Here is a 22,452-nt window from a genome sequence, read left to right on the forward strand (position 1 = left end):
TAGGCTTTCTAATTCGAACTACCGTTACTCCTTGTGGAACGAGGTGTACCGATAGTTCGGATTAGAACGCCTAATTCGAACTACTTACTTCGTGCCGCGTGTAGCCGCGGGCACGGAGTCCGCACTAACGGGGATTTAAAAATGGTGGCGCCCGGCAAGATGCAAATGAAGCCCGGGATATTTAAATCCCGAGCTTCATTTGCAACTTCGAATGACTACATTAACCACCCTAGTTCGAACTAGGGTAGTATTGTAGACATAGGTTTCATGCTTTACATGGAAGGGTTTCTCAACAAACAGTTTATCAGTGATAGCAAAGCAACTTAAAGATTGCGAAATTTTTAATTTGCTAATCTGACTATATCCAGAGAACCTCTGTGGCCAAAAAAAAAAAGGTAACATTTATGTAAATAATTTAACAGAGAATTTCTTTGCAGAACTAGGAAATCTGGTCAAAACAAGTCGTTGCGCCTACAGCAGTAGCGTATCACGGATTCCCCTAAGAAAGGTTTTGTTAGTTCTGGTGCTGGTTGACTTTTTTTTTGTGTGCATCACATCTGTGCTTGCTTCATCATTTTGCCATCTGCTGTAACCAAATACAGGCAAAGCATTTCAGAAAACAACCCCTCCATACGTAAAAACCAGCTCTTACCCAGCACACTTCTCTTCACTTCTCACAAGCTGCAGGGCCTGTTCTCTCCCTGCCACATGCATGATGAATTACATACACGTCCTGAATGTGGGGAACACAGAATCCCATTGATTTTTTGCCACAATGTTTCTATTAAAATGAAATGGATGGTTGTACATTTCAATTTGCTATGAAAATGCATTTGCTGACAGGTCAGAAAAGCAAGTTCATTATCGTTAAATCTTCAGTTTTGGAACTCCAAATCAAACTTTTCTTGTTGTGTATTTTCTGAAGATACACAACATATATTTGAGTGAGAAACTCAGATTGCTAAAGCACTGAACAGAATATTAAGAGAGTGGTTTTGAGAGCACACACAGTACAGCCCAGTTGAAGTTTCTTCCTGGTCTAGCAGCACAAATCTCTAGGTAGCAGTAAACTGGCTACACAGACTTCATTCCTGAACACATGTTCAAAGGTGATAAAATAAATGCAGATGGTTTCCCAAAACCTCAGCGGAGCGCTTTTTTTTAAAAAACAATTTCCAAATGGATTGTAAAAAAATACACGAAAAATTTGGAGAAAACACAGTTTGACACAGATAGTTAGGCAAACCGAGAGTATTGGCCAATCATTTTTGCAACACCATCATGTATTTATAATGTAAAATATTGGGGAAACAACATTGACAGTTATCTCTGCTGTCCAATGGGGGAAGAGTTTGAAAGATCCAAATGTACCGATTACCGTTGGGCTTATTATTTCATTAAACAATTGATACAAAGAAGATGGCTAGAGAACTTTGGACTCCCTCTAACCACCACTGAAGTCAACATGACACAACTCTCCCTGACTACAATGAGCACAAGATCAGACCCTACACATTCAGCACAGGCTTTGTATGTATGTTTATGTGCTGTGAAATACACACAGGAAATTTTACACACAGGATTTATAAATACACGTATAATTACACTGAAGCGCTGTTAAGATGTGTAGTGTCCTTCACTCAGGGCCCAATCCAGTCCCATTGAAATCAGTGGGAATTCTTCCATTGACATTAATAGGACTTGGATCAAAGCCTAATGGTAACACTTCTTTTTAATGTTGTACTAAGGGATAGAATGACGCAGTCAATCTAATAATGTTATGCACCATGTTTCTTGGTTATATAATACATTTCAGATCATCAGCAGTGTACTACATTTTCTGTGCAACTTTCCTCTTCCACTTGTAAAATATTCCATACATTGATGATGAAGTTAGAGTCCTAGTACCAGTTCTTATGATGTGATTTACATTAGAAAATAGGAAATTATTTTCTCCAGGGTTAAGATTCCTGATTTGCAAAGAGCTGAAGTAAAGGTTGTAGACCCAGATTCTGATATTAATTACTCAGGAGTAAAATCTGACTTCAGTAAAATTACTGAGTCTTTATTGACTGCAGTGAAATTATTGTGGACATTTGTATGACAGCGAGCAGACTCTATTGCTTTACTGGCAAAAGACACCACAAAGAAAACAGAAATCACCATGTGCCTAACAACTTCAACTCGTCTGATAAAGTGAGCTTTATCCACGAAAGCTTGTCATAGAATATATTTGTTAGTCTCTAAGGCTAACATCTACACTGGACAGTTATTTCAGAATAAGCTATTCTGGAATAGTTATTCTGAAAGGCTGCGTCTAGACTGGCATGATTTTGCGGAAATACTTTTAACAGAAAAGTTTTTCCCTTAAAAGTATTTCTGCAAAAGAGAGTCTAGATTGGCATGGATGCTTTTGCGCAAAAAGTGCTTTTGTACAAAAGCATCCATGCCCAGTATAGACGCGCTTTTGCGCAAGAAAGCTCCGATGGCCATTTTAGCCATCGGGCTTTCTTGCACAAAAAATTAAGGTGCCTGTCTACACTGGCCCTCTTGCGCAAGTATTCTTGTGCAAGAGGGCTTATCCCTGAGCGGGAGCGTCAAAGTATTTGCACAAGAAGCACTGATTTTGTACACGTTAATCTACTTTGCAGTAGGCTGCTGCATTGATATGGTCCCTGCTACTGTGGACTAAAAGTTCTATAGTTTGCCCTCACTTTGAAATGGGAGTAGATCAAAGTGCAGAGGGGAACTTTTAGTTTGCAGGCAGCAGGGCCTAAACAGATGTTTAATGCTTGCAGGCTAGTGGACTGTAGATTTTTATCCCAGCTTGTACATTGACTGTTTATATAGACAAGCAATGATTTTCCCACCATATAAACCATATCCTAGGCATTAATGGATCATCATGGTACAGAACCTCTGGAATTAGTATTGCTTGGGGTGGGAGGCGGGGGGAGAAGGGGGAGATTAAGTTAGGGTTTAATCCTGCAAAGTGCTGAATGCCTCCTGTTGAGGGTACTGAGCAACTTGACTGGGGACCTGGGATTTTTTTGCATCTCATAAGATCAGGGGTTTAGTGGGAGGTATGCTATCAGGCTCTGTGTACAATCATCCTCATATAGACCTGCCTAGGTGTTCCACTTCAGGCTTGTGGTTATCCCAGTCCTTGGTCTCAGGAGTGATCTGGCCCCATTCTGCAGTGCTTTTAATGATGTCACACTCGCCATAGGGGATAAGGGAGACCACCCAATTCATTTCCCTTGTGACTTGCTGAAGATTTAAATCTGGCTCTCCAGTGGTGAAAAGGTATAAATACAAAGCCACCAGGGCAGCTACTGTTTTGGTGCCATAGCTCTTTATTTTTAAATTTATGCACGTTGAATGCAAAGACGAAAGTGATCACAGAGCAACATGAAGGTGGCCTGTTCCACCTGTGAGGACTATCAAATTTAGGGGCAGTTTTTGTCTCCCCAGTTTTGTCATTCTTAAGATCCAATCAGATATAGCTAATATAGGAAGCTTAATCTTGCTCCCATTGATGTCAGTGACTAAATTTCCATATGATTTAATGGAGCAAGGTCTGGCCCATGGTATAATGTGGTTTATTTACACTGATTTCATGGAGTGTCTCCATTTTACAATGGCTGCAGTTTTTGCTCAGTGCCATATATATGTCACTTCCACATAATAATGCAAAGAATAAAATATGTTTTGTGCACAGAATTTAGAAATGTCTGTGCAAGGTGTTTAGCAGTATTTCTTTCTTTTTGGGGGGAGGAGGGGGTAAATGTTAACTCATCTGTATAATACTGCAGTTTCACTTCAGCTATTGGCTACTTGAGAACCTGATTTTTAATCACATGCCATACAGAAAACAGTAAGTCTCCAGTGATCCTCCATAAAATTCCAGGTTTGTTGAGCATTTCTGCAGATGTCTTTCTCCATGAAAAATCAACAATGGATGCTGACCAGAACTACAGCTTTGAATGAAAGAATGGTTTTGACACCCACCCCAAAACTGTATTCTTCTTTGCTAGAACTCTAAATCCAGGATTCTGTTAGTATTAAGATACCAATGATTTTGTTTCTAATTTAATAATCCCAGGCACAAAGAAACAATGTAATGGTGTAGCAGAGTTAATAGATGACTGGAAAGGAGGAACCTGATCACAATAAATAGTATAGTTTAAAGTAATCATCTTTTATATATTATATTAATGATCCACTTAGATTGCTTCTTGGCATTGGTAAGGTTCTATTAGAAATGTTTTAGATTTTTTCCTTTTACTTCTAAAAAGAATTGGCAGCGTTAAAAACCAGTTACAAAGCAAATGTGCTTCAAAAACCTAAAGTAAAATTGCTGGGTTATTAGCAGCAGTTCTGGAACGCTAACAGAGGAAAAGCATCAGTAATTCTAGTGGCAAAACTGGCATGACATACAGAAAATGTATTTTACAGCTAGTCAATGGCTGGAATGTTAATGTTAGCTGTAGGCCACATTGTTTTTCTTTCAGTGATGAGGAATTAACACTTTTAATTAAACATGAAATATATGTGATTTGCAGTGTTGTTGTAGCTGTGTTGGTCCCAGGATATTAGAGAGACAGGGTGGGTGAGGTAATATCTTTTATTGGAGCAACTTCTTAGTGAAGAGAAAACGCTTTTGACGTACATGGAGTTCTACTTCAGGTCTGGGCCTGAAGAGGAGTTCTGTGTAGCTCAAAAGCTTTTTTTTTTTTTTCAATAACAGAAGCTGCTCCGATAAAAGATGCTACCTCATCCACTTTGTCTCATGAAAATATGTAGCAGGGGATAGAAATGTGTACACAACTCTTGACATTTATCTGATTTTTAACAAGTTTACTAAATGACAGTCACTGGCTTGACAATACTGAATGAAAAATACTGATGTTACACAGATTTTACAGTAAGATTATGGTATGCTGCTGATAAGCAGAGTCACAAACATATTCTAATAAAACTGCAGCTGCCCACAGCTGAGGCACATGCCTTTTTACTCATATTTATTGAGAGAGAAAGCTTATATACTGTAGGTTTGCTGAAGTTTAATAAATAAGGTCAACTTATAATATATAAAACCATATAAACATTTATATGCTACATGCATATCATATAATTTAAAGTAATAATTTATATAGCAAAGAAATGCAGACTTATGTTCTTCCTATTTTTCTTGACAATGCACACACACAGGATGTGTCTATTCTTATCCATCTCCAGCCTACCAGTTTATTGTTTTCTGAAGTCAGTGCTCTTACATAGGTTTGGGATGTTTTGCACTGGGAGTTCCAGTGTTTATCATCAATGCCACGGCAGCCATTTTTTACTGGTTTGGCTTCTTTACACCTCGTTTCATAAAAATATTGTTTGACAGGAGAGTTGCCTGTTTTAATTTCTCCTAGTACAGTGACCTGGTGTCCTCTAATGTCGATAGCAGATGATTTGTCCGTGACCCATAAACTTTCACTGTCACATACAGAATATTCCCCTCGGTGGCTCTTATGTTCTGCGTACCTTTTCCTTCTGGAGGTTCTGTTCACCATTACAGAATTCCCAATATAATCATCCATAAGATACAAAGGTGGAGGTTCCAATGGGGTGTTGTCACTCAAAAGGACGCGGGGAGAATTGTAGCGTTTCTGTTGCCTTAAAAGTTCTGTATCCATTGAGATAACGGGCTGGAAGTCTGATTTCACATTTTCAATGTCCTGCTGAGCCTCTGCTTTCTGCATTGTGTTTTGATAGTTTTCCTTAATATCTACCATCTGCTTGGAGAGCTTGTTTTTCAAAATGTCTGCCTGAATGAGTTTAATGATGAGAGAATTTATTGAATCTTCTGGCAAACTCCTTTGATCCATGTTGGTAGATTGGATGCCACGAAGATAAGCAAGAAATATCATATAAAACAAGATGGACATCACCTTGTTCACCTGTAAGATCTGAAAAGAAACACAGAGTTAACTTAGAGCCAGTGAAATAAGAATTGCTGGATGCAGTAGGATAGTCCTGATTTTTTTTTTAACATATTCTACCAATGTTAGACTGTGTAGATCATATTAGATGATGTGTTTACTTGGAAAACCTTGTAACATATAAAAATTACCTTTCATGAAATAATATGTGTGACCCTTTATTATTATTAGTTCCAGCTACATTTCATTCATTCTTTAGGCAGCTTGATTTTATTTTTTAGTCTTTATGGGGAGAGTAAGGCTGATATGAGAATAAAGCATATCTACACTGCCCCACAGTTAGGATGGTGAGGGCAGTGTGCACCAAAGTGCTGTACTATAACTCTCTTCCATGCCTGCATGGGCGTCACAGGTGTGAATCAAAAGATTTATAGTTGGCACTTATGCGGTCTTCTTCAAACAAGGCCGCATTGCTTCACGCCTTCAGCTTCCAAACAGAGGAGCTTCCAAACACTGCTGTTCATATCCTCCATAGCCTACACTGTGGGGCAGGGTAGAGCATTGATACTCAATCTTGTGGGGGTTTTTTGTTTTGTTTGTTTGTTTTTTTTAATTTGCAGACTCCCTATGTGTTTCAAATGTAGCTGCAGACCTCTTTGGAAAATTTGAATGGCGATGGGGACCCTTTAGGAAATTCATTCTCTCTCTCTCTGTACAGGCAGTCCCGGGGTTACGTTCAAGATAGGGACTGTAGGTTTGTTCTTAAGTTGAATCTGTATGTAAGTCGGAACTGGCGTCCAGATTCAGCTGCTGCTGAAACTGACCAGTGGCTGACTACAGGAAGCCCGAGGCAGAGTTGCTCTGCCCCGGGCTTCCTGGAATCAGCTGCTGATCAGTTTCAACAGGCTGAATCTGGATGCCAGTTCTGACTTACATACAGATTCAACTTAAGAACCCCAGGAATCCCCAAGTCAGCTGCTGCTGAAACTGATCAGAGGCTGATTCTAGGGCCAAACTCCTTGGGCCAGTCCCAGCAAAGGGACTGCACAATCTGGGATGGGATTTCCAGCAACCTGGGGGCAGGTAAGCTATCCATTACCAGCTTCCAAGCCCTTCCCCTTCCTGCCATTGCACTACCCTCTCCCCTTCATGGCACCCCAACCCTGAGCTTTGGGAATCTCTGCAGAGAGGGGTTAGCACCATGTGACAGGTAAGCAAAAAACATGGAGACCTGGAAGACAAGTCATAAAGTAGGTGGAGCATGGTCTGTAATAGCACAGATAAAAGGGGAGAGAAGACTGAACTTGAGCAAGGGCAAAATCAAATCAGTATCTTGGGGGTATGTCTACACTCCAGTGCTAATTTGAACTAACTTAGTTCGAATTAGTTAATTCGAACTAAGCTAATTCGAACGAACGGATCCAGACTAAAAAACTAGTTCGAATTAGTGTTTTGCTAATTCAAACTAGCATGTCCATATTAAGTGGACCCTGAACTGGGGTTAAGGATGGCCGGAAGCAGTGCCAGCAGGGCATCAGAGGAGGACTTAGAGTGTGGAGATGCTGTCTCAGGCTAGCCGAGGGCTGTGCTTAAAGGGTCCTGACCCCCACCCCAGACAGACAGTTCTCAGGGGTGCCCCGCTTGCAAACCAGTCCTGGCTTGGAGTGCCCGGAGTACCCACACTGGGCACATCACACCACTCGGCCATCAGCCCAGCTGCACTTGCCGCAGGCTGCCATCTGGGGAGAGGGGGCAATTGGGGGGCTGCAGGAGAGCTTCCACCTCCAGAAGCCCGCAGAGCCAGCCCAGTCCTCCCCATCGGGGGCTCGTGCCCCATTCCTCCCTCACCTCCTTCCACTTACCCTTCCCTAGCCCCCCTTCCTGATGTACAAAATAAAGATAACGTGTCTTCCAAAATGGAATCTGTCTTTATTGAACAAAACTGGGGGAGACTGGGAAAAGGAGGTGGGAGAGGGGAAGAGAGAGGCTGGGAGAGGGGAGGGCAATTAAAATGATCAGGGGTTTGGAAGAGGTCCCATATGAAGAGAGGCTAAAGAGACTGGGACTTTTCAGCTTAGAAAAGAGGAGACAGAGGGGGGACATGATAGAGGTCTCTAAAAGCAGGAGTTGGGTGGAGAGGGTGCATACAGAAAAGTTCTTCAGTAGTTCCCATAAACAAGGACTAGAGGACACCAAAGGAAAGGAATGGGTAGCAGGCTTCAAAGTAGTAACAGAAAGTTGTTCTTCACAAAGCAAAGAGTCAACCTGTGGAACTCCTTGCTGCAGGAGGCTGTGAAGGCTAGAACTAGAACAGAACTCTACAACCATCATAAATGCTAGGTTCCCATTGCTTTAAATCTTACATAAGAATGACCATACTTGGTCAGACCACAGGTTCATCTAGCCCAGTATCCTGTCTGCTGACAGTGGCCAATGCCAGATGCCCCAGAGGGAGGGAACATAACAGGTAATGCTCACGTATTCTTTCTCCTGTTATCCATGTCTAGACAAACAGAGGCTAGGGACACCATTCCTACCTATTCTGGCTAATAGCCATTGATGAACCTAACCTCCATGAATCTATCTAGCTTTTTTTTTTGAACCCTGTTAAAGTTCTAGTCTTCAACATCCTCTGGCAAGGAGTTCCATAGTTTGAGTGTGCTCTGTAACTTTAGAAGTCCAATTTTGCTGAAAATTAATATTCTAATAATATTCAGTGTTTATATAAATAATTCAAAGCAATCAATAATGACAGTATTTTCTAGTAATTACCCAGAACACTGCAGTGTTTGCAGGCAGTATTTCTAAGTTTGTTGTACCTACAATTACCTTAGAAAGCACTTTCTTCTATCCATTACCTTACACTTGCAATGCATACCAAATATTACTTGTGACAAGATAAGTGAGGTCATAAATTGTATTGGGCCAACTTCTGTTGGTGGAAGGGACAAGCTTTGCAGCTTCACTGAGCTCTTCTTGGGTCTAGGGGATTTAACCAGAGGCTACGTCTAGACTGGCATGATTTTCTGCAAATGCTTTTAATGGAAAAGTTTTTCCGCCAAAGTATTTGCGGAAAAGAGCGTCTAGATTGGCACGGACGCTTTTGCGCAAAAGCACTTTTTGCGGAACAGCGTTCATGCCAATCTAGACGCGGTTTTGCGCAAGAAAGCCCCGATCGCCATTTTCGCCATCGGGGCTTTTTTGCGCAAAACAGTTTTTAGCTGTCTACACTGGCCCTCTTGTGCAAATACATTTCCGCAAGAGGGCTTTTTCCCGAATGGGAGCAGCATAGTATTTGCGCAAGTACACTGACAATCTTACATGAGATCGTTAGTGCTCTTGCGCAAATTCAAGCTGCCAGTGTAGACAGCTGGCAAGTTTTTCTGCAAAAGCAGCTGCTTTTGCGGAAAAACTTGCCAGTCTAGACGCAGCCAGAGTGTCTAAACTAAATACAAGTTCTATAGTGTCAGTATCACATTGTTTGAACTGAGTGATTGTTTTATTTTGAATTAACTTTATAACTGTACAAATGAGTGTCACTGGCAAATTTTGAAACAGTGTTTAAGTGGGAAAACACCCAGCAAGAACCACTTGCTGGGGTAGGGAACCCTTTTTGGATCAGGGACCACTAACCCACAGAAAAATCATTTGGGGTTCGCACACAAATGGACAGGCCTGGCCAAAGGGTTTGCGGGGCTCAAAGCAGGATGCAGGGAGCGAGGCCCCAGGTGGATAGTGAATACTCAGTAGTGCGGGGCCCCAAAAGTGCAAGGCCCAAGACATTTGCTTTGCTCACTTTGTCCTAGGGCCGGGCCTACAAGTGGGAAAAAAACCAAACCAAGTCTCACTGATGTGGCCCCTGACTGAGAAGGAGAAAGACACTTCTCACATTCCCCTCCCACACCAGAGCCTGGAGGGGAGGGGAGCTAGCCTAGTAGTTTTTGTGTGCTGAGCACTGCGGTGGGACATCAGCAGAAGGGGGCTAGAGCACCAGCAAGGGCTCCCCAATGCTCGGGGTGAGGGGGGCGGCGCTGACCCTTGAGAACTGGACCCAGGCAAGCCAGGGTCACGTCTAACCCACAGGCTTGAGATTCCCCACCCCTGCACCAACCAAAATCTCAGAATGGTTATAATGAAACTTGTATATAGAACTCATTCAGCAATACTGAATTTCCTACTTTGTACTTGGGAACTGCAGCAAAATGAGAGTTGCCTTCTGTGAATGTGCGATCAGTCCTTTTATGGACAAGAAATGTGTTTTCGCCATTCTTATGTTTGTTCCAGTATGAGCTCACCTAGACCTAGACTTTGTGTTGCTTACAGCAAAGTTATGATATCTGTGTGTGTGTCTGTGTCTGTGTGTGTGTGTAATAAAAGTCAGTGTCTCAAAATTCTTATTGCTCTTCAAATAAAATTACTTTCAGTGTAGATGGATCTCAGAACACAAATAATATACTGTATAAAAGACCAATGCACGTAGCATATGGTCTTGCTAAGCAAATCATTTGAACAGCCAATGTTTTATAACTTGTTGCTCAGCAGGTTTAACACAGCACTCAGGGGCACTACCACTGTCCTACCAGTATAAAGGTCAGCACAATGGTCACTGAAGCTAACACTATCCTCCGTTCAAATGATCCAAATGGAACTCATGCCAATATATAGTTGCATGCAATAACTTGGCTATCAGATTTCAAAAGCGAAGTGGCTGCTAATCAAATATATGTCTTGCACGGAGTTGATAGCGTGGGAAGTGTGAAGGCGGATGCTCTGCGTAAGCTGTGCAGAGATGGAGAGCATGTGGAAAGTCAAGGATCAGGACCTCATGAGGAACTTTAGCAGAAAATCCGACTCATGACTTGTAAGGCTACACATCAGATCCAGCACTCAGAGCATACTTGATACAGTGTCACAGGCAGGAGATTTTGGCATGTGAAAAGCAGTTTGATTTATATCCTAGAGGTTCACATCTACACTTGTAGCAATGTGTAGCATATAGCCATCACGTGCCCTGCTAACATGGGAGTAAAAGGCTGTGTAGACAGTTACGCACAGCTTAGGTAGGTAGGATAGAGTTCCCTTCCACCTGCCTGACCCCAGGCTGTATACCCTAATTGCTCTTTACGTGCCCAAGCAATACCTCCAACATCTATACTGCTATTTTTAGCTGAATTTCCTCACTGCCACTCCTTTCCCCCACAGTCAGACCTGAAGTGACAAATATAGATTCAGATCATAGGCTGCCTTTCAAAAAATGAGATTTATAGGATCTTTCAAAATGGGGCATTTCTGTCGAACGATCCCTGTCTTGACTGTGGATTTTGTTCGAAAAGTCGCCATTATGTAAATGAAGCACGGGAAATTCAAATCCTGGCTTCATTTACAATTTCAATATGTCTAATTTACATCCCTTTATCGAAAAAGGGGTGTTCTGTAGTTTAGATGTACCCATAGGATTTTATACTGCTGCCCAGTACCACAGTGTCCAAGGACCTTCCATGTCAAATCAATAACCAAATCCTTTGAGGAGTTTCTAAGATAGGATTGCCAACCCTCCAGGATTGTCCTCATGTGATGAAAACTCCATGAATATGTCAAGCCACAATTAGCAACCCTATTCTAAACACTTCTGCCTTCTCAGGGGTTGATTTTTTTAAAACATTATATTAATTTAATCTGATCATTCTGTCACAAAACATTGCAGTTTAAGGGCAAATGTTCTCTAGTGCCGTGGTTTTCAAATTTTAGCCTCCCAAGGACCCCAATTTCATTTAAAACTGGACCCTTGTCCCTTCACTGAGGTTCCATCCCCAGGGTAGGGGACAGGGATGAGGAGTTTGGGGTAAAAATGGGGGCTTTGAGCTGGGTCAGAGGATTGGAGTGTGTGTGTGGGGGGGTGCAGACTCCAGGAGGGTGTTTGGTTATGGGATGGGACTCTGGCGTGAGGCAGGAGATAATTGTATGGGGGAGGAAGAGTGAGGACTCCAGCTAAAAATGCAGACTCTGAGATGAGGGACTAGAGGTTTGGGTTACAAGAGGAGATTTGGGGTGCTGGAAGCATTTACTGTGGCTCCGGAAAGTGGCTACCGGGGCCCTGTGCCCTGTGTACAGAGAGGCATGCATACTGGCAGGCTCTGCCCCTGCAGCTCCCATTGTTCACAGTTCCCAACCAATGGGAAGTGCAGAGCCAGCATTCCGGCAAGGGCAGTGTCTGGAGACTCCCTGGCTCCTGGTGGTCACTTCCAGGAGTAGTGTGGAACCAGGGCAGAAGAGTTTGCCTTAACCTCAGGCTCCAGGAGGCACTGAGAGGAAGCGGGAGAGTAGTCAATCAGCAAGGCTACAGACTCCTCGGAGTCTATGGAGCACAGTTTGAGAAACGCTGCTCTGGTGTGTTTTGTAAAAATAACAAAATCTTAGTAGCGTGAGATCCCACGTCAATGTGTGCTACTAAATCTTTACTGAGGGTATGTCTACAAAGCAAAGTTATTTCAAAATAACAGCCCTTACTTCGAAATAACTTTCCTAGCATGTACACAGCCAAACTGCTATTTTGAAATAAATTCGAAATAGCGGAGTGCTTATTTCGAATTTGGTAAACCTCATTCTACAAGGAATAATGCCAAAATCAAAATAGCTATTTCAAAATAAGTACTGTGTAGACACTTATTTCGTAATGGGGGCTTCCAGCCTTTCCAGGGTGCCTTGGTAGCCACTCCAGCTTCAACCAAGAACACTTCTCTCCCTCCCCCCCCCCCCTTGCTCCCAGATCCCTTAAAAGGGATGACTCTGGCCACAGTGCCTGTGCCAGCTCCAAGCCTGCCAGTCCAGAGCCAGCAGTCACTGCCCATGACCTAGTGGCCCCAAAACATAAGCCAGCAAGCCACTGGCAGCCAGCCCTCCACTACTCCCCAGGAGCAGTCTGCCAGCTCCCAGGAGCCTGCCAGGGTCCAGAGAAGGCAGGTGCCTTCGTGGTCCATAGTGGAGATCATGGACCTTATTCGGGTTTGGGGAGGTGCCCCCAACATCCATGATCTCTGTACTAGATGATGGAATGCAGCTGTCTATGGCAGGATAGCCCACCAAAGGCCACATGTGAACCCAGAAGCAGGTTTTCATGACAATCAAATTGGTCGGGTGAGACCCCCAGCCCTGAGCTTCCCCTCCCCCCTTCTTTCCCTTACTTCCCCCTTCCAGCTCCCTCCTCCCAAGTTTCCCCCTCCCCTCTCCCACCCTCTCTTCTCCCCTCTCCCACCTCCTTTCTCCAGTCTCACTAGAGTTTTGTCCATCCCCCCCCCCCCCCCGTTAGTTAAATAAAGAGAGTTTGTGTTCATGAAAATACATGTATTTTATTTGACATCAGGAAGGGGGTGGGAGGTTAGGGAGGGGTAAGTGGAAGGACATGAGGGAGGAATGAGGCACAAGCACCCAGTGGGGCAGACCAGGGAGGCTCTTAGTGCTCCTTAGGGTAGAAGCTCTCCCACAGGGCTTCCTGGAAACTGACAGTCCCTCGCTGTCAGCCTCCCAGATGGCAGCCTGCAGCAAGTGCAGCCAGGCTCACAGCAGCGCATCCACAAGAAGCACCAGAGTGCCCAGGGGCAGCTCTAGCTCCATGTTCAGAGTGCTGTGATCCTGAGTGAGGGCAACCAGAGCACAGAGACAAAATGCTTTGCTGTCCCTCATCGAGGTAGACAAGCAAGCAGGGAAAGCTGAAAACTGGCTGTCCAGGGAGGTCTCTTTAAGCACAGACCTCAGATAGTCTCAGGCAGCAGCCCCACACAGAAAGTCCTGACCTGGTGCCCTGCTGGAACTGGTTCCAGCCAGCCTTAAATGCGCTTCAGAGTCCACTCAGTGTGGACATGCTATGTCGAAATAGCAAAATGCTATTTTGAAATGCATTTTGTGTGTAGACACGTTATTTTGAAATATCTTATTTCAAAATAAATAGTTATTTCAAAATAACACTGTAGTGTAGACATATCCTGAGAGAACTCCAATAGAAATAAGGTTTTTCACAAGTAACTTGTGATTTCAGGTGCCCAGTGTCACTACTGATTTTCCTCAGGGTCCTCAGCACTTTCTGAAAATCAGGTCTCTGTAAGAAAAGTTTGGTTTTCAAAATTATCTGCGGATGAAAAATGTTTGACTTAAAGCTCAAGTAGGCGTCTCACTCAGGAGGCAGGTTGTTTCCTATTCAAAACCACACAGAGCAACACTTTTTAAAATTAGCGATGGGGTATTCTTCTACTTCCCTCCTTCATGGGCTGTGGGTATAATAGGCCAGGGGAGCCTTTAGCGCAGCCACTGTCTCCAGATGCCTGGACCATGGTTGCCTGACTTTTATGTTCTGCCTCTTTGCCTCCTGGCTCTGCCCCTTCCCCAAGGTCCCCAGCACTGCTCGTCTACCTAGTACTATGCTCCTCTTTTCAGGGGGGCCCTGCCACTCACTGCATCCCTTGCCACTTCCACCCCTCCAGGGTTGCCAACCCACAGAAATTTAGTTGAAAGACAAAATGGAAAAAAATTACGGACAGACAAATTTTTTTATGGACATAATTTTTATGCTATCTTAAGACGACATAAATGGCCAAAAGTGAAAAGTAATTGTTGTCATTCATACATCCCAAGAACAATATGCTATTTAACTCACTTTCATTTAGTTAGTCATGATCCGGGAAGATTTCCATTTTGTGATCGTACATCTGAACACTGACAACTAAAACATCCAATTTCCACTGCTCCGTAGTAAAATGGCTGAAGCAGCACAGAAGAAATTTAATTGCTATAGAATAATTGCTGTTTTTTGAAATTTTATTGCACTTTTACAAAATTTACGGACACCTACATTTTTTTTTACGGACATGTCCAATTTCAGCTAATTTTTTACAGACTGCCTGTAAATTTACTGACGGTTAGCAACCCTGAACCCCTCCCTGTGAGTCTGCTCCTGCCCATCACTCATCATATCTCTCCTTACCCCCCAGTGGGTGGAAAAGGTGGGACAAGGAGCTAGCCTCCTCCAGATGAAGCTGCCATCTGCTTTGATAACTGCTCTGTGGGGTCACTCTGATTTGTTGATTATATCTTGTCAAAGGGTCACTCAAGCCTTTTCTAAAGCTTCACTCAATGTAAACTGTTACCACATAGTGATAATTTTGTGTTAATAAAAATTGGAGTAAACTGATTTCAGAATGGTTACAAATGACATGCATAACTTCAGTTGTCATTTCATTTCAGACACAGTTGGCTCTAACAACATGCACAGCTGTATATGAAGGTGATCTTTAAGTAGGGCATCTTCATACAGATAAAAATGTGAGCACCTCACACCTGACCATTGCCAACAGCAGCAGGCTCAAGATTAATTCCTCATATGTTTGGCTCATCTTGTGGTACACAGGTTGCTTTTTTGCACCCAAAGGCAGTTCTATTTGGTTTTGACCCTCCATCTTCAACGATTCATTGAACTCATGAGGAATTCAGGGCACTTTGGACCTTCCTATAGGCACCCAGTGCTCCCCAGTTTCCTTTAACAGTTCCTATGAGATCCTTGCTATCAATATTCAGTGCATTATAAACCATGCTAGTTGTATCCCCAGCTTTATCTTCAAATTAAAAAACTGGAACACTTCCATCAACTAACAGATCCTTTCCAACACACACACATATTTTCTTCTGTTATTTTCATGGCTTGATACTTAAGCTTGTCTGTCGGTGTCTTGAAGACACCTGTCACATGGGTCTCCATTACTCGGGGGGGCTGATAGTCTTGCCGGACCCCTGACAAAGTGTGTGTGTGGGGTAGACCGAGTTCCATGTTCCCAGAAGAAGCAGGGCAGGGGCAGCCAGATCTCAGCACCATCTGGACAGCAGTGAGCCCGCTCCACCCCCAACTCTGAGAGCCACCCAGAGCATACCATGTGGCACTCCGGCAGCCATTTAAAGGGACTGGGGCTCTGGGCGTTGGTATTGCCACAATAGCATTTTGCTTGGCTCTGGGGCAATTGTCTCCCATTGTCCACCCCCTTGACAGTAGGCCTGCCGTTAACTGACTTTGTTGTGTTGACTGTGTTAGATTTAAGGACTTGGAGGCAGGATTCTGGGGTTTTATTTAGCTGTAACTGATGTATTGGGTGAGCGTGGGCAAATCTTGAGCTCCATGCCTTTGTTTCCAAATCTACAAAATGAGGAATAGTGTGAGGCTTAAGTAGCATTTGTAAATTTCTTTGAAATCTTTGAACAAAAGATGCTATAAATACAAGGTATTTTAACTGATGTTTTTAATTATGACATGCTGATTACTAAAAGTAGGAAAGAGTCACTTTTGAGTCCTTCTGCCCTGGCTTCCTTTTTCATTTCATCCCTCAGAGGAAGGGTTCATGCTAAGCCTGGCGAGTGAAAATTGGTTTGGGAAATATGCACAATAGCTATTTAGTATCAATCTAGAAAGAGGGTGGGGATGTCTGGAGGGGAACGATACAGACATCTGTAATGTAAGTGGGCTCCCAGAAGATGAATATACACAAATGTGTCCCTGTTCAGTATTTAGGAACATCTTGCTACCCATTCTTCAATGGCATTATAGCACTGTTAAGACATATATTTACATAAGTATTCAGAGTGGAAATGTTTGTGCAATCATTTTCTGCCTACATTGGTATATGGTTCTCATCCTATTAATATCTTTCTACCACCCTCTACATTGTTAGGTTCTGCCATGCAATATTCCTGCGAGAAAAATGTTGTTATCCTCATTTTATGAAGGTTAGAACTGAGGATTAAAGGAATTAAATGATTTGCCCAAAATCTTACAGGAAGTCTGGAATGGAGCTGGCGGCTGAAGCTACATTTCCCAAATACTAGTCTACTCTCTTAACTTCAAAAAGAGTACATTTAAAATCTGTTTGAGAGCTTGGGACCCACATGGGTGCAGTGATTCACATGTTAAATTGTCTAGAGACAGTCTGCCATATACTGAAGAAACAGAAACAATGTCATTTGCCTTAATTTACAACTTACCTAGCAGAAATAGTTAATTAAGCAAAGCAAATACATCTTAAAGAAATAGTTGTGGCAAATAGTCCAGAAGCTGAAATATTTCCTTACAGATAGTTCACTGCATAATTCTGAGTTGCATCAAACTCTATAAACATCTGGGAGTCAGATCATAGAAATATACACTCAACCAGACACACTGCACTACCACACAGGAGTCACCTATGGTAAGCAGTGTCCAGCTGGAGCCTGTATCCTGAATCCCTGTCTCAGTCATGTACCCCTCCTGAACCCGAAGCCCCTTCTCTAGCCCTGAGCCCCCTGGGCCCCAATTCCCTTACAGAGCCTATACCCTGAACCCCCTCCTGCGCCCAAACCCTCTGCCCCTGCCTGATGAAAGGAAGGAAGGATGCGGGAGGACGAAAGGATGGAGTGAGCAGGGGTGGGACCTTGAAGAAGGGTCACAAAGGAGGTGGGACAAGGGTATTTGGGTTTGAGGTAGAACATGGTGTCACGTTACCGAATTTGAGGGAAGCAGCCAGATCACTGCTGCACCCATAGGTGGGGGTGTTGGCCCCAAAAATGGTATAAAAGGGGACCATGGGGGGTGTTGAATAGAAGCTTACTGTCTGCTAATCCTATGTACACTAGTCATGTGATTGTATAATGTCTGTGTGTGAAGTTATAAGCATGTACTTTGTATGGCTACTGAATATTTCTCTGCATGTGGTTGAGCATTGGGCAGAGCCCTGCCTATGGACATGTTAATTAGCGAGGCTATGTGGGACAATAGCACTCAATGGGCCAAGGACACACCTCGGGAATGAGGCCTGACACCTAAGGGCTACCAGCAGGGAACACAGGGATAGGCCACTGGCCAGGTGACCTGCTGCAACCAAGAAGAGACGAGGAAGGATGTATGAAGATGCCATGTGGCTGACTCAATCTTGTACTCAGCTCAGCACTTCATCCCAGAGGCAGCAGTGCAAGGATCGAAGAGCTGGAAAGAACTGTGGACCCATCCTAACCTAGGATGTGCAGCAAGGACCTTTAAGCCAGCAGTTATAACATCTCTGCTAGAGCCTGCATTGAGAACTGGGAGATTCGATGCATGTAATGTATGATACCTTAGCAACCTTATTCTCATGCTTTTCTTTCTGGTAGCAATAAACCTTTAGATGGTAGATTCTAAAGGATTGGCTCAGCGTGATTTGTGGGTAAGGTCCAGAGGGTAAATTGACCAGGGACCTGTGGCTTGTTTCTTGGAACCAGACAGAACTTGTTCGGGGTAGGTGGGATTGGGTTCTAAGACCCCTGTGTATGAGGCCCAGGGCCATCTGGGGCACGGATATTGCTGGGGTGTCGGAGGGGTTTTGCTCGTGAGGCTTCAGGCAGGCAGCTGAAGCACTCTGTGGGACTGGTTTGTGGCCTGTTTGGGAAGGTCTCTAGTCTGGGGGCTGTAAGGAGCTCCGGATTTGAGCAATTCGCTCTGAGCGGATGCCCTCAGCTGTGCCCAGATCTGACCTGGTCCATCACACCTGGATTGCACTTAAATTCAAAAAGTGATCTCATACTTTAAAAGGTTGGAGACAACTGAATTAGACCATCCCTAATACATGTCTATTTAACCTGCTCTTAAATATCTTTAGTGATGGAGATTCCACAACCTCCCTATGCAATTTATTGCAGTGTTTCACCTCCCTGACAGTTATGAAGTTTTTCCTAATGTCCAACTTAAGCCTTCCTTGCTGAAATGTAAGCTCATTGCTTCTTGTCCTATCATCAGAGGTTAAGGAGAATAATTTTTCTCCCTCCTCCTTGTAACACAGTTTTAAGTACTTGAAAGCTGCTATCAGGTCCTCTAGCAGTCTCCTTTCTTCCAAACTAAAGAAACTCAAATCTTTTAGTTTTCCCTCATAGCTCATGTTTTCTAGACCTTTCATCATTTTTGTTGCTCTTCTCTGGACCTTCTCCAATTTCTCCATATCTTTACTGAAATGTGCCCAGAACTGCACACAGTACTCCAATTGAGGCTTAATCTGCACTGTCAAGCAGAATTACTTCTTGTGTCTTGCTCACAACACTCCTGTTAATGCATCACAGAATTAAACACCACACTGTTGACGCATACTTAGCTTGTGGTCCACTATGACCCCTAGGTCCCCTTCTGCTGTATTCCTTCCTAGACCGTCACTTTCCTTTCTGTGTGTATGAAATTGATTGTTCCTTCCTAAGTAGAGTACTTTGCATTTGTCCTTTATTAAACTTCATCTTATTTACCTCAGACCATTTCTCCAGTTTGTCTGGATCATTTTGAATGATCCTCCAAACACTTGCAACCCCTTCCAGCTTGGTATTATCTGCAGACTTAATAAGAGTAATCTCTATGCCAATATCTAAGGGTATGTCTACACTACAAAGTTAATTCGAATTAACAGCCATTAGTTCGAATTAACTTTAATAGCAGCTACACATACAAACCGCTAGTTCGAATTTAAATCAAACTAGCGGAGCGCTTAATTCGAACTAGGTAAACCTCATTCTATGAGGACTAACGCCTAGTTCGAATTAACTAGTTCGAATTAAGGGCTTTGTAGCCATTTAATTCGAACTAGTTGGAGGCTAGCCCTTCCCAGGTTGCCCTGGTGGCCACTCTGGGCCAAACCAGGGAAACTCTTCTGCCTTCCTCCCAGGCCTGGAGCCATTAAAGGGGCACGGTCTGGCTACAGTGCTTGTGCCAGTTGCAAGACTGCCAGCACCCAGCCAGCAGACCCTGCACCCGGCACAGCATGAGCCAGCCACCCGCTGCCACCCAGCTCTCCACCTCTTCCCAGGACCAGGCTGACGGCTCCCAGGAGCCTGCCTGGGGCCACAAGAGGCGGGCGCCCGCCTGGTCTAGTGTAGAGATCGTGGATTTCATCAAGGTTTGGGGGGAGGCCTCCAATGTCCACAATCTCCGCACTAGGCACAGGAATGCGGCCGTCTAGGGCAGGATAGCTGCCAGCCTGGCCACCAAAGGCCTCATGCGAACCCAGGAGCAGGTTTGCATGAAAATCAAGTTGGTCCAGTGAGACCCCCGACCCTGAAACCTGAGCTTTCAACATAAGAACATAAGAATGGCAGTACTGAGTCAGACCAAAGGTCCATCTAGCCCAGTAGCCTGTCTGCCAACAGCGGCCAACACCAGGTACCTCGGAGGGGATGGATCGAAGACAATGACCAAGCGATTTGTCTCATGCTATCCATCTCCAGCCTTCCACAAACAGAGGCCAGGGACACCATTCCTACCCCTTGGCTAATAGCACTCCATGGACCCAACCTCCATGAATTTATCTAACTTCTCTTTAAACTCTGTTATAGTTCTAGCCTTCACAGCCTCCTGTGGCAAGGAGTTCCACAGGTTGACTATGTGCTGTATGAAGAACTTTCGCTTATTAGTTTTAAACCTGCTGCCCATTAATTTCATTTGGTGTCCTCTAGTCCTTCTATTATGGGAACTAATGAAGAACTTTTCTTTATTCACCCTCTCCACACCACTCATGATTTTATATATCTCTATCATATCCCCCCTCAGTCTCCTCTTTTCTAAGCTGAAAAGTCCCAGTCTCTTTAGCCTCTCTTCATATGGGACCTGTTCCTAACCCCTAATCATTTTAGTTGCCCTTTTCTGAACCCTCTCCAAGGCCAAAATATCTTTTTTGAGATGAGGAGACCACATCTGTACACAGTACTGAAGATATGGCGTACCATAGTTTGATACTTCCCCTCCTCCTTCTTCCCCTGGCTTCCCCCTTCCAGCTCCCTCCTCCCAGGTTTCCCCCTCCCCTCTCCCACCCTCTCTCTTCCCCTCTCCCACCTCCTTTTCCCAGTCTCCCCAGAGGTTAATCCCCCCCCCAGTTTTGTTAAATAAAGAGAATTTCTATTTTTGAACACACGTGTCCTTTATTTTGTACATCAGGAAGGGGGGCTAGGGAGGGGTAAGTGGAAGGAGGTGAGGGAGGAATGGGGCACGATCCCCTGATGGGGAGGACTGGGGTGGCTCTGCGAGCTCCTCGGGGTGGAAGCTCTCCTGCAGGGCCTTCTGGATCCTGATAACCCTCCGATTGACACACACACACCCCCAGATGGCAGCCTGCGGCAAGTGCAGTTGGGCTGATGGCCGAGTGCTGTGATATGCGGAGTGCAGGCACTCAGAGCACTCCAAGACAGGACTGCTTTGCTGTCCCTCATCGAGTTAGACAAGCAAGCAGGGAACCCTGAGAACTGTCTATCTGGGGTGGGGGTCAGGTCCCTTTAAGCACAGCCCTTGGCTAGCCTGAGGCAGCAGCTCCACACTCTAAGTCCTAATCTGATGCCCTGCCGGCACTGCTTCTGGCCAGCCTTAACTTCGGTTCAGGGTCCACTCAATGTGGACATGCTAGTTCGAATTAGCAAAATGCTCATTCAAATTTGTTTTTAGGTCTAGATGCGCTAATTCAAATTAGCTTATTTCGAATTAACTAATTCGAATTAAGTTAGTTCGAATTACTGCTGTAGTGTAGACATACCCTAAATTGTTGATGAAGATATTGAACAGAACCAGTCCCAAAACTGATCCCTGCAGAACACCACTTCCATTTCCTTCCAGCATGACTGTGAAGAATTGATAACTACTCTCTCAGATCAGTTCTTCAACCATAGAATGATTATTTAACCAGAAACCTTAGGAGATCTTCTAGTCCAACCCCCGGCTTAAATTAGGACACAAACCATCTAATGAAATAGTTTTCCTAATATCCAACCTAGAACTATTCCACTGCATCTTGAGACCATTGTTCCTTATTCTCTCATCTGCCACCATTGAGAACCGCCTTTTTCTATCCTCTTTGGATCTCTGCTGCAGGTAGTTGAAAGATGCTATTGAATCCTCCCTCATTCTGCTCTTCTACATACTAAATATGTACAGTTCCCTCAGCTTCTCCTGGTAAGTCTTGTGCCCCAGCTCCTTAATCATTTTCATTTTCCACTGCTGGACTTTCTCTGATTTGTCCACTTCCTTTCTGTAGTGGGGCCCCCAAAACTGGATGCAATACTCCAGATGTGGCCTCACCAGTGCCAAATAGAGGGGGATAATTAATTCCATCGATCTGTTGGCAATGCTCCTAGTAATGCTGCCCATTGTGCCATTAGCTTTCTTTGCAACAAGAACACACTGTTGATTCATATCTACTGTAATGCAGCTGGTCCTCAGCCTGCAGCAGTCCTTGGTATCCTTCCATTTAGTGTAGGACTCTGCATTTGTCCTTGTTGAACCTCATCAGTATTTTTTATGGTCCAATCACCTAATTTGTCTGAGTCACTCTAAAACTAACCTCCATCATATTTGTCTCCCCCCCCCCCATCTTAGTGTCACCCATAAACCTACTAAGGGTGTAATCCATCCCCTCATCCAGATCATTAATGAAGATGTTGAACAAAACCAGCCCCAGCACTGACCTCTGGGGCACTCTGCTTTATACTGGCTGCCAAATAGACATCAAGCTGTTGA

General features: G+C 44.0%; 1 protein-coding gene across 2 annotated transcripts in view; it reads right to left on the reverse strand.

Annotated features, from left to right (window-relative positions):
- Positions 1 to 216: 216 nt before the first annotated feature.
- The window catches only part of NTF3 (neurotrophin 3), a 69,621-nt gene continuing 47,385 nt past the window's right edge, over positions 217 to 22,452 (reverse strand). Inside the window, exon 3 of one of the 2 annotated variants that reach the window (XM_025187275.3) lies at positions 217 to 5,960. In XM_025187275.3, coding sequence (XP_025043060.1) covers positions 5,175 to 5,939 — 765 coding nt within the window. In that variant the 5' untranslated portion in view covers positions 5,940 to 5,960 and the 3' untranslated portion in view covers positions 217 to 5,174. The remainder of the gene's footprint in view (positions 5,961 to 22,452) is intronic. The other variant, XM_006128149.4, reaches the window with a different exon arrangement.

Source organism: Pelodiscus sinensis, chromosome 1 (genome assembly GCF_052426305.1).
Source record: "Pelodiscus sinensis isolate ZL-2025 chromosome 1, ASM5242630v1, whole genome shotgun sequence".
Taxonomy (NCBI): domain Eukaryota; kingdom Metazoa; phylum Chordata; order Testudines; family Trionychidae; genus Pelodiscus; species Pelodiscus sinensis.